Here is a 12711-nt window from a genome sequence, read left to right on the forward strand (position 1 = left end):
ATGTATCTCAAGGTAGCACATTATAATGAAATAAAATAATTCAATAGTTGTTTCTGGATACAAGAATAACCTTACTGCTTGCTTATGAATAAGAATTTAACCCATCATATTATTTTTTGAAAGAATATGTAATAATTACAAACTTTAAGATATACACAAAATGCAATGGCATACTTGAAAAAGATTTACGTGGAGGCTTTGATCAGAAGATTGGGCACCCTTTGACTATAATCCCTTCAGCAGTTGGGCAAGAAGCCAGAGGACATCCATCTGGTTTGTTTCCCCACCAATTGAGGCTAATATGCTCCATATCAATACATAGATACAACAGAACTCCCATAAAGGCTAGTCCAGCATCTAGTGAGCCGGATAGTACATAGTTGTAGCGACTCCACCAGGTACGGTAGTATCTATAAGCAATAAAACCGGAAAAGAAAGCAATGATAATCCAACTCGTGTAGTTGACAGCAGTAGCTGGGGGCATATTGATAACACCTCCTAATATTACTGGTGCTGAGATAAGTTTTATCCAGTGCTGACTGGGGAAGGCCTTGTGAGCAAGCCAAACTAGAAGAGGAATTATTGCTCCTGCTAAAAAGAACCAGTTAATAGCAGAGTAATAGCCAAGATTCCCGAAAATTCTTTGAGGTCCAATAAGTCCCCAGATGACAGAGGCATCATAGAACACATGATCGCCTGGGCAGGTCCACGGGCTGCCTGGGGGAAGCAAGGCTCTGTCACATATATTTGGTACAGTACTCATTAACCACCATGCCGTTCCTAAATGCACCAACGCTGATATTAGAGAACCGGCTACCTGATAGAAAAGGTCGTTTTGGATTAGATCAATATGCTGAAGACTGAAGATATAACAACAAAACCAAAGAAAATGAAACAAAAGTAACCTGTGCCATGAACATCGATCTAGGTGGTATCTTCATGTAATGTCCAAGTTTAAAATCTTGCAAAAAGAGAATCCCTTGTTTCATACTGATATATCCGTAAACTTTGAAGCACATATTGGCCACAGGGTAACCTGGATACAAGTAACCAATGATGTACTCTGTGATCACATTCAGGCCTGGAGTCTGTGGATCAAGAAGAAATTTAGGAGAACCAAATTTTTTTTTAATTTGTGGCACAAAGAATATCAAATGTGTTCAAAGATGCAAAACTAATCTCACATGAGCACTGAGAATATACACACTTGGTCAGGCATGAAGCAGTTATGCCTAAATGCTGATACCTTTACAAGTAAATCGCAATAAATGCATACCAAGTATCTTTATACATGTATAAATAAATTTCAGAGCAGAATAGGTAAAAATTACATAAATTTACAGAGGGATACCTGGTTAGTCGTGGCAGTGATGATCCCAATAGGTAGGGTGAAAAAGAAGGCAATGCCACATGCTAGCAAGACACCCCACCAGGGTAACTGAAGCTGGTCTTTATAATATTCACATACGAATATGGTTGCTACAATGTTTGTCAAGAGAATGCATGTGAACCACCATTCTGGAACTTGCTTGTACTTTCTCATAAGCTTTGTGTGCACATCCATGTGTTTATTTTGAAAAACGGACTTGCTTTGCTGCCATAATTCTCTAAGACCTTGTAAATGTGAGTCAAACTTATATGAAATAGTAGTTGCTCAAGAAAGATATCCAGTTATGTTGGAATTCATACATAGATGACATAAATGCTGAAACATTAAAAGTTTAAAATATGGCAAAGAATAATAGCTTCATTATAAATCATAATCATCAATGAAGATGGCGATTTTCAAATCACAGTCAGTAGCTTGCACTCCATCTTATAATGGGTGAGCAGAATTTACTAAAACAAAACATCACCAAATAGATATTCTTTCATGATATTATCTCAAAACTTAAAAAATATCACAAGATAGGGACCAAATGGCTAATGCAAGATAATATTTTAGCTTGAAAGGACAGTTTACCTTCCATAGAACAGCAAAACATGGACAACAGTAGCAGCGAGGCAAGCAAAACTCACAGCATAGGTCATAACAAAGAAGGAGCTAAGATAGAGATGACCCTCAAGCTCGTAGGCTTCCAAGTCTATGTGGAAATTTGAGTCTATAATACGCGATATATTGTACTGTTGGCCAGTATAAGTGAACAGATCATCTGAGAATATAGGGAATGTCTTTGCTTTGAAAAAATTGAATGAATAGATGAAGGGGGTAAGCACATATGTGATCATAACAAATCCAATAGCAATATTAACAGTAGCAAACCATGGGCTAGCAAGTGGACTCCCAATATAAGAAGAAATGCTCGACCAATCAAGTCCAACAGCACCAATTCCAAGACCATGAAGTCCTGAGCCAAGTTGTTGTGCGATTACAGAAGTTGGAAATACCCAACATAACCAGGAAATAGAAGTTAGCATTGACATAAGATATCCTGGAAAGACATAGTAAGCGAAGCTGCCGATGAAGGCAACCAGGAAGAACTGATTCCTAGTTAAACCGCCCTTTGGCCTCCCCTCTTTCTCATGTAGAGCCCTGTCATTTTCATTATAATGACCATGGATTGGATAACTAAATCAGTAATATGAAGTGCAATGGTAAGCTAGAAATCATAGAACTTCACCAGGCTTACAAACCAGTACTGAGACTAGGATACAAATGCATAACAAAGTTACAAACATGATTTCCACTCTACTGGTAAGCCCTAACTAGCATCATTTCTTTCAGAAAAAAACAGTGTACCCTCAATCAGCCTTTCAAAGTTTATTTATGAAATTCTACAAGTGATTCATTATATGTGTCACTCACAAATCTGTTAACTTGAGATCTTGATTTGATCTAGATCTGCTTTGATTATGTTAGTTATTCAACTGGTCTTAATCAGATTCGTGACGCCTGTGCCTCATTTTTTTTACTACCGTGGATCTTATACCAATCTACATTCATTCTTTTTTTACTTGGCCTTTAATTCGCAAGCCAATATAAGTTTTCCCTAACGATACCCAGAAAATTTATGATTAATCCATATATGATGACTTGAATTGAGTTGGTTGATTTGAACAAGTATTGGAAGGACACGACTGGCTGCTAACATAAACACTGAGATACTCGTAAATTACCTGAAAAGCGAGACTTGTACAAGATTTTGAGGCCACCACATAGCAGCAGGCTCAACCAAGTACCTCCTAAACATCCCAGCCCATCCAAACCCCAACACTTGAGTGGTTACAATCACAATCAACGAAACCCAAAACGTCAACTCTTTCTTATAAAACACCTTCACGGCACTAACCACATGAATAGCATACGGATTCCCCGCACCAGAACTAGCAAAAATAGTAATAAGCACATGCTCCTTGACATTAAACGGCCCCGGATTGAAACTAAATTCAAACTTCCTCCCCTTAAAGAACACTCGATTGGTGAATGTAGCAGCCATCAAGTGTCCGAGAGGCACGACAGCTATTTGAGCTGAGATAGCCGATATGGAAAGTGGTTCTCTCCGATACCAGAAGAACTGGTTGAGAAATGATAATAACACACATGCTACTAATCCTAGTACCCATGTTCGAAAAGTTAGTTCTGGAAGAGTGGCATCATCAGTTATGGGAACTGTAAGTGCTACTTGCTCGATCGGAGAATTGTCGTCAGAGTAAGGTGGTGATCCAGAAGTGGAAGAAGAGGTGTGTTTAGGGTGGTGTTGGTCAACTGCATAAATAGTAAGATCAGATAACAAGATGAATATATAGTTAGTATGATAGAAATGAAAAGGAATGGAGAGTAGAAAAGGATGATTACTAAGTGGAGCTGTAAGAATTTCATCTTCTTGCATCCTTTTTACTGCACCCCTCAGATTTGATTCAGAAACGCCCTCAACTAAATGTTTTGAATGACAGACAGGAAATAAGAAAGAACCAAACAGCAATAATAGGAATCTTTGAATGTACCTATATATACACAGATGCTGACGACTTTGTTCTTTTATTTCATGGAATCTTGTACTTGGACGTGATTTAGACCACTTACACTTCAATGAAATTTAAGTCATACTTAATTATTAGTACTAGTAGTATTATTCCATACTCCAAATTAAGCTAGTTTATGATATATGTTTTTTTTTTTTTTAAAATGTTTTCAGTTTGATTTATATCTTCTTCTTTTTTTAATTTAATGATTGGTCTTATGATTAAGAGTTTATTCTATATTTCGTTCACCCGAGAATTTCTGAGAATAAATAATAATTTGTAAGGTTACAAGCCAATTTTTTCAAAATAATTATTAAAGAGAAATCAGAGTAAACAGCGGTAATAAGAAAATAGAAATGATAATTAACTGACATATTCCTAATATCATCCCCCTGTATACCTCTCTTCTACTAGTATACTAACTAACTAATTTCAGATGCAAAATGATGAAGTAAAGCTGTAAAGTAAAGCTAATCCTACTTGAGCCTCAGTTTCCATCAATGGTAATCAAACTCAAGACGGCACATACATAGATCACGGATATACGCAAAACACATAAATTTGATGGCCCTTTATAAATGAGACTCCTCTATTACTGGCTTTATTATTATAGGAAAGGCGCAACCCAGAAATGCATTTCACCACTTGTACAACTCCCAAATCTGATATCCATGTGCTATCTGAGGGGAAACTGAGTATGACAAAAAAGAATGAACACCCCTGCATGCAGTTAGGTTCATTGTGTACAAGACAACAAAATTGGCAAAAGATCAATCTTTTGAAAGGTTTGTTTGAAAATATCAATCTTTTTCAAATGTTGCGATACAAGAATATGATAAAGGAAACGATTCAAACTGGTAAAGCCTTTACACATGTTCTGCTGCTGCTCTGCCTGTTTTTCCATTCCCTTCATTTTGGACTCATGGGAAGTCTATATAATTTCTGCATTTGGGTGGTTTAATCCTATGCCTGCCTAACAAACCTGCCATGTGTAAACAAAAAAGATGCTTTGCAAACATTTTCATAGAGCTGCATTCCCCATTGCATATATTAAATATCGACACTGAGAAGGGCTCAACTCAGATTAAGTGCACAATTTTGTGAACTTTGCTACGAAAAGGCCACTAGTCTGGGATGTCAAAGGATCAAACCGCAATGTCTTCTGTATTTGGCCACTCTTACACGGCCAATATTTAGCCGCCTCTATATCCAGCAACTCTGAAAGTGAAAAAGAAAAAACAAGCCAGACCAGAATCCAAGGTTACATAACCGACTCTGATACATAAGTCACTAATTTACTGGATTCATGTAGATAATACATTTCTTCTTATTTTATAGCCCGTACTTGCTTTGGAAAGCACACACAAATCAAGTATCATATATATACATTTCTGCTAAAGTCAAAATCATATTAATTGCTTGAGAAAATATGCATATGCTTTAAAGCACAAATGTAATAGAGAGAGTACTAAGAAACCGACCAGCAGAGGAATTTTGTAAGAGGAACTGCTCTACCACATCCTCATTCTGAGCAACTGTTAAACTACACCAGTAATAAAAAAACAGAATTAGATTTCTTGACCTTGAAGTGATGTTTGAAATTTGGATTTAGAAAGGAATATAAAAACCTGCAAGTGCTGTAGACAAGATATCCTCCAACTTTTAGCAATTTAAAACCATTTGTTAGCAGCAGCAACTACAAGGATACAAGGACGAGGAATGAGAAACGGACAGGTGTTAGCATTCATTACAATCCAAATAAATCATAATTGCATAGTGACACCACACATGACTTGGGTAAGAATCAAGCAGAGAAACTACATAGGACTTGGACTATTATAGATGATGATACAGCTAGACAGAATAGCAATAAGATAATGCAACACAAAATACAAACCAGTATCACAATATAAAGCCTCCGAAGAATTTCACAATCAAAGAGAAAATGGTGTTGCAATATATACAAATTTCATGCAAACTAGCAATCTTTGCAGAGCTTTGTAAGAAAGACAATCGAAGTCCACATATGAACTTATTCTTCCAAAGTTTCTGGATAATTATATGAAACACAAGATTGATGAAAATCTGAGAAGAGCTTTTAGTGACACTTTCCTATAATCTCACGTCCAAAATTCAAGAACACTAGGAACTCACAGTAAGGCCATCTGTTTAACCGAATAAATCCTAAAAATAACCAATACCTGAAGAACATTTAAATTGTCAATCCTCTCTGCATTCAATACACGTCGCTGAAGGGTAGTCCAGCCCCAGTTTTCAAATTTTTGGATGTGCTTTATTGATCCGTCATGTGTGCACTCTGCATCGACAAGGACCTAAATCAAGATCAACTCATTAGCATTTGCAAATAGTAAAGTACATAGTAGGGCACATCCAATATAATTTTTCTTCTTTATGAATGCCAGTGGACTATTTGGATCGAGATGAGTCCGATATAACATTATGGAAGCAAAATGTTGGATTTCAAGAACATCTGGCTATGATATTAATAAAGAGAAGGAAAACAATATATAAAATGAAATTTACTTTGTCGTAGCCATAATGTAAAAGTCCATTGCCATTTGCAATGTCATACAACTTGCTTTTACTGAGCCCAACCACTCCAGAATGCAACCCATAAAAAATAAGCTCTGGATCTTGATTCTGTAGGCTTAGCTGCGAGTTACCATTGTTTTGTGCTTTATTTACCTTTTTCCTTTCTTTCCAAGGTCTCCTAGATGTCCACTCTCTGTATGTATCCAACTTTTCTTCCGAGACTGATTCCCTGTCTGAGACTACAAAGAATGACACTTCAACTCACATGATACTACAGATGCAGACACACATAGAAGAATTAAAATATTATAAATTCTGTCAAAAATATATTACAAATTTTGGAATTTAATTGGGCCAGGATAGGTAGTAGAGAAAATGTTGTTCCATCGGCAACAAAGAGACGACATCGATCTCCAAGTGCATATTTCTGCAACATTGTTCTACAAGCTGCCAGCCTATGCCTTGCAACATCAACACCAGTGAGAGTGCCTGAACTCCCAAGGAGGTCTGATATCATACATAGTTTAGCACCTGAACAGGGACATGGGAATTAAGAAATAAAATCGGATGGATCCTAGTTGTAGACATATTAAAATTAAAATCAGAAGGAATCTTATAATGTCATGCAAAAAGTTCAACAAACAGAAATTAACTATTATAAATTCCAATGACTAAACTGAATCAATCTCGAGAACTGTCTTACAGTTTGTTCTACATATAGTTCTATACTAGTGAATATTCAGCTAATGATTAATCATTTAAACAAAGAGATAGATCTGAACCAGGAACTCTACTTCAATGGAAAAAAATGATAATTTATTTCAAGGGCCGCTGACAACATAGGTCTTAAAGCAAAAAATATATATTCATTTACAATGTAGAAGTGGGCAAGCAAGCAAACGGATCGCACAATCATTATGTGATTTTCTTGATTTAGGTAACTTCAAATTTTTTGATGGCTATAGTAGTTTTTTTTTCTCATATGAAAAGAAAACAGTTCAAAGTTTTTGATTTTATTAAATCCAAGTTAAAGCATAATCTATTATTTAAGATTATGTTGCTTTAGTTAATACTTAACTATAATAATCGTCATTGAAGTTCGGAAACATGCTTACCAGGAGCCGCACAGAGGTCAAGGATGTGATCACCCGGAGTGATGTCCAAAGCTGTAACTGCAGCTCCAGATGCTGCATCAATTCCATAGAGCTGATCTTAAAGAAAATGGTTCATTAACAACATTTAGTTCGCATAGATCCGAATAAAAGCAATTAATTGAACTTATTGTTTGCGTTGTTCATCAAATCACACTAGGAAAATGAGATAAAATACAGAAATGACATCAAGCACATAAAAAACTTGAAAATGATAAATAAACAAAGGGTGGGAACTGGGAAGTGCGTGGACAGTTAAACACACAATTACAGTTGATAGAAAGCTTAGGTTCCTTTACAATTGTGCCTTAAAACAGTTTCTATTATCAACTACATCAAATTATAACATTTTATCAAAGACCCTATGCAAGAATAGCCCAAGGCAGGCATACTTTAATAGTAAAGATAGATGATCACCTTTCCTTCTCGGTATGCCTTTGAGTTAGCAATCTGAACATGAGGTGGAAGAGAATAGAAATGCGGTAACCACTCCACTTTCTGAAGCTTGCATTTAATCTCAGCTTCGATATTTTCAAGATAAAGCTCGCAACCAGGTTTCAACCTACAAAGATCAAATATTTATGTTGGCAATATAACATAATACATCAAAAGCATAAAAACAACCTCTGCAAATTATGTCAAAGACATTGTATATTATCTAAGCCCCTATCTCGTCTTCCACTCCACTTGATCGTAGTAAACTAAATTAGGTGGGAATAAAATGACAATTATACCGCGTTGTATGTATACATTCAAAAACTTCATTCATTCTCCATTGACCATTCTATTCCTACAAGTTAAAAAAAAAGTACCCAATTCCGCAACTTTGCAATGAACAATTCCTTCGTACTTGTACTCAAGTTCTTCCCATCCCCTATCATAAGAAACTCGTAAATGCTTGCATTTTTATTCATTCCACCCTCCAACCACATTTTCTTCCACCTCGATAATTATTAACAACTTACCATTCTAATCGTTCGTCATTCGTTCCTGCCAACCAACCAAACTAAACAACGAAACTAAACAACGCCTCGAATTCAAACCTTCCTAGTTCCTACCCCTAATATACTCCAAAACTTAATTTAAACACATTGAATACTGTTTAAAACAGGATAATTTTCTAGTTTGATAAGTTATACAAGAAAATAAAGAATAAAATAATGATTTGAAAAGAGTACCTTATATAACGTGGAGTAGAGTCAATTGCAGTATAAATAGAGGGATCTAATCCATTCTTGTTGAGAAAATCAACGAAGGCTTCTGGTAATTCCATGCTTGAGCTTTGTTTTACTTCTATTCGATTACAATTATAATTATATTATATAAAATTTTCTTGATTTTAAAACCCCAAATATGCAAAACCCTGTCCTTTGATTAATTATATATCGAATTGCAGGAACTTTTGAATCTTTAAAACAGGGCTTTGTTCGTTTGATTCAAAGAATTGATTAAGCAGTAAAGCACACGGCGACACAGACACACAGCTGCAACTAGGGTGCATGTAAATCCGCACGGGATGAGCACAATGTAAATAAATATTATACGGGTGTTAATTTTACATTAAGTTCATTATATATTTATATAATAAATATGTTTTAAATTTTATTATATTTAATTGATAAATGCCTCACACCCTGTTCAATATGTTTTTCTCCTTTTTGGCAGAAAGTATATTTTCGAAGAATCTCGTGAGAGGTATCATACACCCAACTCTTTCTGACCTGCCATGTTCGCATAAAATAAACCCAAATTCGAATAATAGTATAAAGTTTTGTAAGAATAAAGTCATCCCAACTAAACGGATGATGTGTTTACCCAAAAAAAACTAAATGGAAGATATGGCGAATAATTTAAACTTTCTATACAATAAATAATTTTAAAATTATTATTTAAATTTCAATTTAATATTTAAATTATATACATTACATAAATGAGAATTTTTTATAAAAGATATTACTCTCCATGTCCCACTGTTCCCTTGAGTTCTATACATTACTGTTTGACACGCTTTTCAATGCTCATTTAAAGCATAGTTCCATAATATTTTTTTCAATTTTTTATTTCTGAATAAAAATTTTATGTTTAAACTTTATTCAAAAAAAACATTATGAAACTGTACTTTATAAAATTCTCGAAATACGTGCAAATAGTGAACGTATAGAACCTACCGGGACGGAGGTAGTATTATCTAAATGATGTGTCTATACTATATATTAAAATCTCAATAATAAAAAATGAATCTTATTTATCAATATTGGTGTAATTGCAAATTTTAATATATTTATACATTTGGAAAAAAGTATAATAATTAATTTATTTAAATATTTTACATATTAAAATGTTATATAACATTAGTCTCGTTTCAAAAATATTATTTGCATCCTCTCATTTTTTGACTACGCCGTTAATCAATTATAATTTTCAGTTTCTTGAATTTGTTTTTGATTCATTGATAAATTGATAAAATTGATGGTGTTGAAAGTTTTTGAAAATTAAGCTAAAACGATTGATGTAAATTTCAATTGTGAATGATGGCTTGAATGGTAGTTTTGTCACGGAAATTGGCGAAGATTTTTGGCCAACATTTCGACCATCTTCTGCAATCAAAATCTACATAAATTTTTTCGGGTTAACCTCCTGAAACTTTATATATCTTCAGTTTTATTGTTTCATTAACGAATTAAAAATTCTCAAATTTAAGAATTCGAAAAAACCTACTTAACTAACAGACGTTAATTAAATTATGATAAAAGAATGCTAATCAAATTTTTGAAACATTCAGGTACGTGAAAATGAACTATAGTTCAAGTATGTATAGATTAATTATTCCTTTAATAAATATATATTAGTGGATTCCATTAAAGGTATTCAAAAAATCCGTTAAATCGTGAATCCGGATCGAATCATGAAAACCCGAACCAAGAAAAAATGAAATCGCTAAAATTGTTTATAATGGTTCAGTTAACCGGACTATTCACACATAAATGGGTTGTTTATATTTTTTAATAAATTTAAACCATTTAAATCAAACCGGACCGTTATATAATAATATATATAAAAACTAGTATATACATAAAGTTAAGATTATAATTTATGATTTTGTGTATGTGTAGGTGTATATTATATTAAAAATATCACATTACGTTTTAAATAAAAATTTGAGTTAATTGTTAATATATAACCGTTATCCACTAATTCATAAACTTAGTTTTTCAAAATTAATAAATTAAAGTATATGGAAGTCATATGTAAACTACATATTTATAAGTATATATCAAAGTTCTTATCCGTGATATATAATATTATATATAATAAACTTTATATTACATGTACTTGAATAATTATTTTGTTTTAAGTTTAACAAAACCGAAACAAAAGTAAATGATTTAGTTCAAACCGTGGTTCGAAACCGAACCAATCCATTATTTTATGGTGTGGTTTGGTCTCGGCGTTTAACTGATCTGGTTTGCTTTTGATTTTCAAAAAACCGTTCTTACTCATTCGGTTCGAAAAAAATGAGAATCTGGATCAAATCAATTCGTGAACACCCTTAGATTCAATTTAGATTTTAATGTGTTTTTTTGAATTTTTAAAATCCTAATATATTTAATTTGAATTATAATTTTTTTAAAAAAAATTATTGGTATTTAATAAGGATTGATAAAAGTTTTTTAAATTTTGAGAATATTTAATTTATATATTTTTTAAATCGCTAAAATTTGAGTGGTATTCAAATTTTCAGGGACTTTTTGTATTATATAATGTGGTGAATATGTTGTGGACTTGATGATTTCGTTAACAAAACACCTTAGTAGATTTAACTTAGTGAAAAATGTAGCACTCGACGGATAAGGAATATAGTCCCGACGGATGACTCAATATAGTCCCGACGGATGATGATTTGTTATCCATCGAGTGAGTAGCTTATGTAATAATAAGTCATGAAGCACATTTCTGCAAATACCTTTGTTTAGATTCTGTAGTAGCATATAAGTCATGTTGACTTTGATTATATATGCAGAATATGTTGATTAATTGTACATAAATGATGTCTTGTAATTCTGCATAAAAAAAAATGAAGTCAAGTGCCAAATAGCTACCCGACAGATAAACAACAATGCTACTCGACGGATGATCAACAAGGCAACCCGACGGATGATCATGTACCCGACGGATAATCAATTCAAACATCTGTTGACAGTGACAACACAGTCACATGCGTCGAGTGTATGCAAAAGGAATGTGGAAGCCTATTCAATTGGGTTTTTTAGAACAAAGAAGCATTGCCATTTTCATGTTATTATGAAGATATTCAAAGATGCCGGAATAGAGTAATGAAGTAGCATAGTATTAGACTTGATATGTTTTGTTTTATTATCTTGTCTTATTACTGTGTAATCTTGGTGATATATAAACCAAGAGTAGCAATTAGAACAACAAGAGACTAAGCAAGTAAATTCTCAGAGTAACATTTGTAAGCTGTATTCTTAGCATTTCTCTGTAAGTTTAGTTGTTCTTATTTTTGTAAGCAGCTGTGAGCTATTCAAGCTTCACAGAGTTCTCTCGATATATTTATATATCTCTGATGGATACTTTATAATCCACCAGAAAGTTTTAAAGACTTGTATTTTTATTACTTTGTGTTTTGATTCATATTTAACTTGTTATTCCGTACATTGCAAATCAAAACATTGTCATATATATCTTAAGTTAGAATATTTTATATTTTTGAAAAAGGTTCAAGAATTTCATTCAACCCCCTTCTGTAATTCTTGTTGCATTGTTAGGGACTAACAATTGGTATCAGATTAAGCTCTTAAAGAACAAAGAGTTTAAAGATCACAACAAACAGTAAGATGAACAAGAAGGATGTTGGAGTCAAGATTCCTTTTCTGGATAAAGACAATTACCATCACTGGAAGGTAAAGATGCATCTTCATTTACTTTCGCAAGATGAGGCCTATGTAGATTTCATAGAGAGAGGCCCTCATGTACCAATGAGAGCTGCAACTGGAAATGAGCCATCAGTTCCCAAGCCAAGGCA

General features: G+C 33.7%; 2 protein-coding genes across 5 annotated transcripts; both read right to left on the bottom strand.

Annotated features, from left to right (window-relative positions):
* Window positions 1–13: 13 nt before the first annotated feature.
* LOC141683954 (oligopeptide transporter 7-like) lies at window positions 14–3990 on the bottom strand. Its single transcript, XM_074488771.1, has 6 exons — window positions 3797–3990; window positions 3118–3706; window positions 1964–2533; window positions 1352–1607; window positions 906–1088; window positions 14–817 (listed from the first exon to the last, which is right to left on the bottom strand). Exons 1-6 carry the CDS (start codon window positions 3828–3830, stop codon window positions 203–205), a joined length of 2247 nt encoding a protein of 748 aa, XP_074344872.1. The 5' UTR covers window positions 3831–3990; the 3' UTR covers window positions 14–202.
* A 732-nt stretch (window positions 3991–4722) lies between these two features.
* LOC141687167 (uncharacterized) lies at window positions 4723–9213 on the bottom strand. 4 transcript variants are annotated; one of them, XM_074492353.1, is made up of 9 exons: window positions 8846–9213; window positions 8085–8229; window positions 7632–7722; window positions 6850–7047; window positions 6670–6749; window positions 6165–6296; window positions 5592–5659; window positions 5445–5506; window positions 4723–5181 (listed from the first exon to the last, which is right to left on the bottom strand). In XM_074492353.1, the coding sequence occupies exons 1-9, from the start codon at window positions 8938–8940 to the stop codon at window positions 5048–5050; spliced, it is 1005 nt and encodes a 334-aa protein (XP_074348454.1). In that variant the 5' UTR covers window positions 8941–9213; the 3' UTR covers window positions 4723–5047. The 4 variants fall into 4 exon arrangements, with proteins under 4 accessions (XP_074348454.1, XP_074348452.1, XP_074348453.1 ...); XM_074492351.1 differs by having other exon boundaries at window positions 6508–6749; XM_074492352.1 differs by having other exon boundaries at window positions 6670–6755; window positions 8846–9212.
* Between the last annotated feature and the right edge of the window lie 3498 nt (window positions 9214–12711).

The sequence above is a fragment of the Apium graveolens genome, chromosome 9, assembly GCF_009905375.1.
Source record: "Apium graveolens cultivar Ventura chromosome 9, ASM990537v1, whole genome shotgun sequence".
In the NCBI taxonomy this organism is placed as follows: domain Eukaryota; kingdom Viridiplantae; phylum Streptophyta; class Magnoliopsida; order Apiales; family Apiaceae; genus Apium; species Apium graveolens.

Bases quoted from the DNA above. Each gene is read 5' to 3' on its own strand.
- LOC141687167 (XM_074492350.1), bottom strand. From the start codon at position 8,940: ATGGAATTACCAGAAGCCTTCGTTGATTTTCTCAACAAGAATGGATTA. The intron at 8,230-8,845 runs GTACTCTTTTCA...TGATCTTTGTAG, and splicing joins TCTACTCCACGTTATATAAG to GTTGAAACCTGGTTGCGAGC. The intron at 6,297-6,507 runs GTAAATTTCATT...ATCTTGATTTAG, and splicing joins TACATTATGGCTACGACAAA to GTCCTTGTCGATGCAGAGTG.
- LOC141683954 (XM_074488771.1), bottom strand. From the start codon at position 3,830: ATGCAAGAAGATGAAATTCTTACAGCTCCACTTA. The intron at 2,534-3,117 runs GTAATTTACGAG...TGAAAATGACAG, and splicing joins GTACAAGTCTCGCTTTTCAG to GGCTCTACATGAGAAAGAGG. The intron at 1,608-1,963 runs GTAAACTGTCCT...ACAAGGTCTTAG, and splicing joins GTTTTGCTGTTCTATGGAAG to AGAATTATGGCAGCAAAGCA.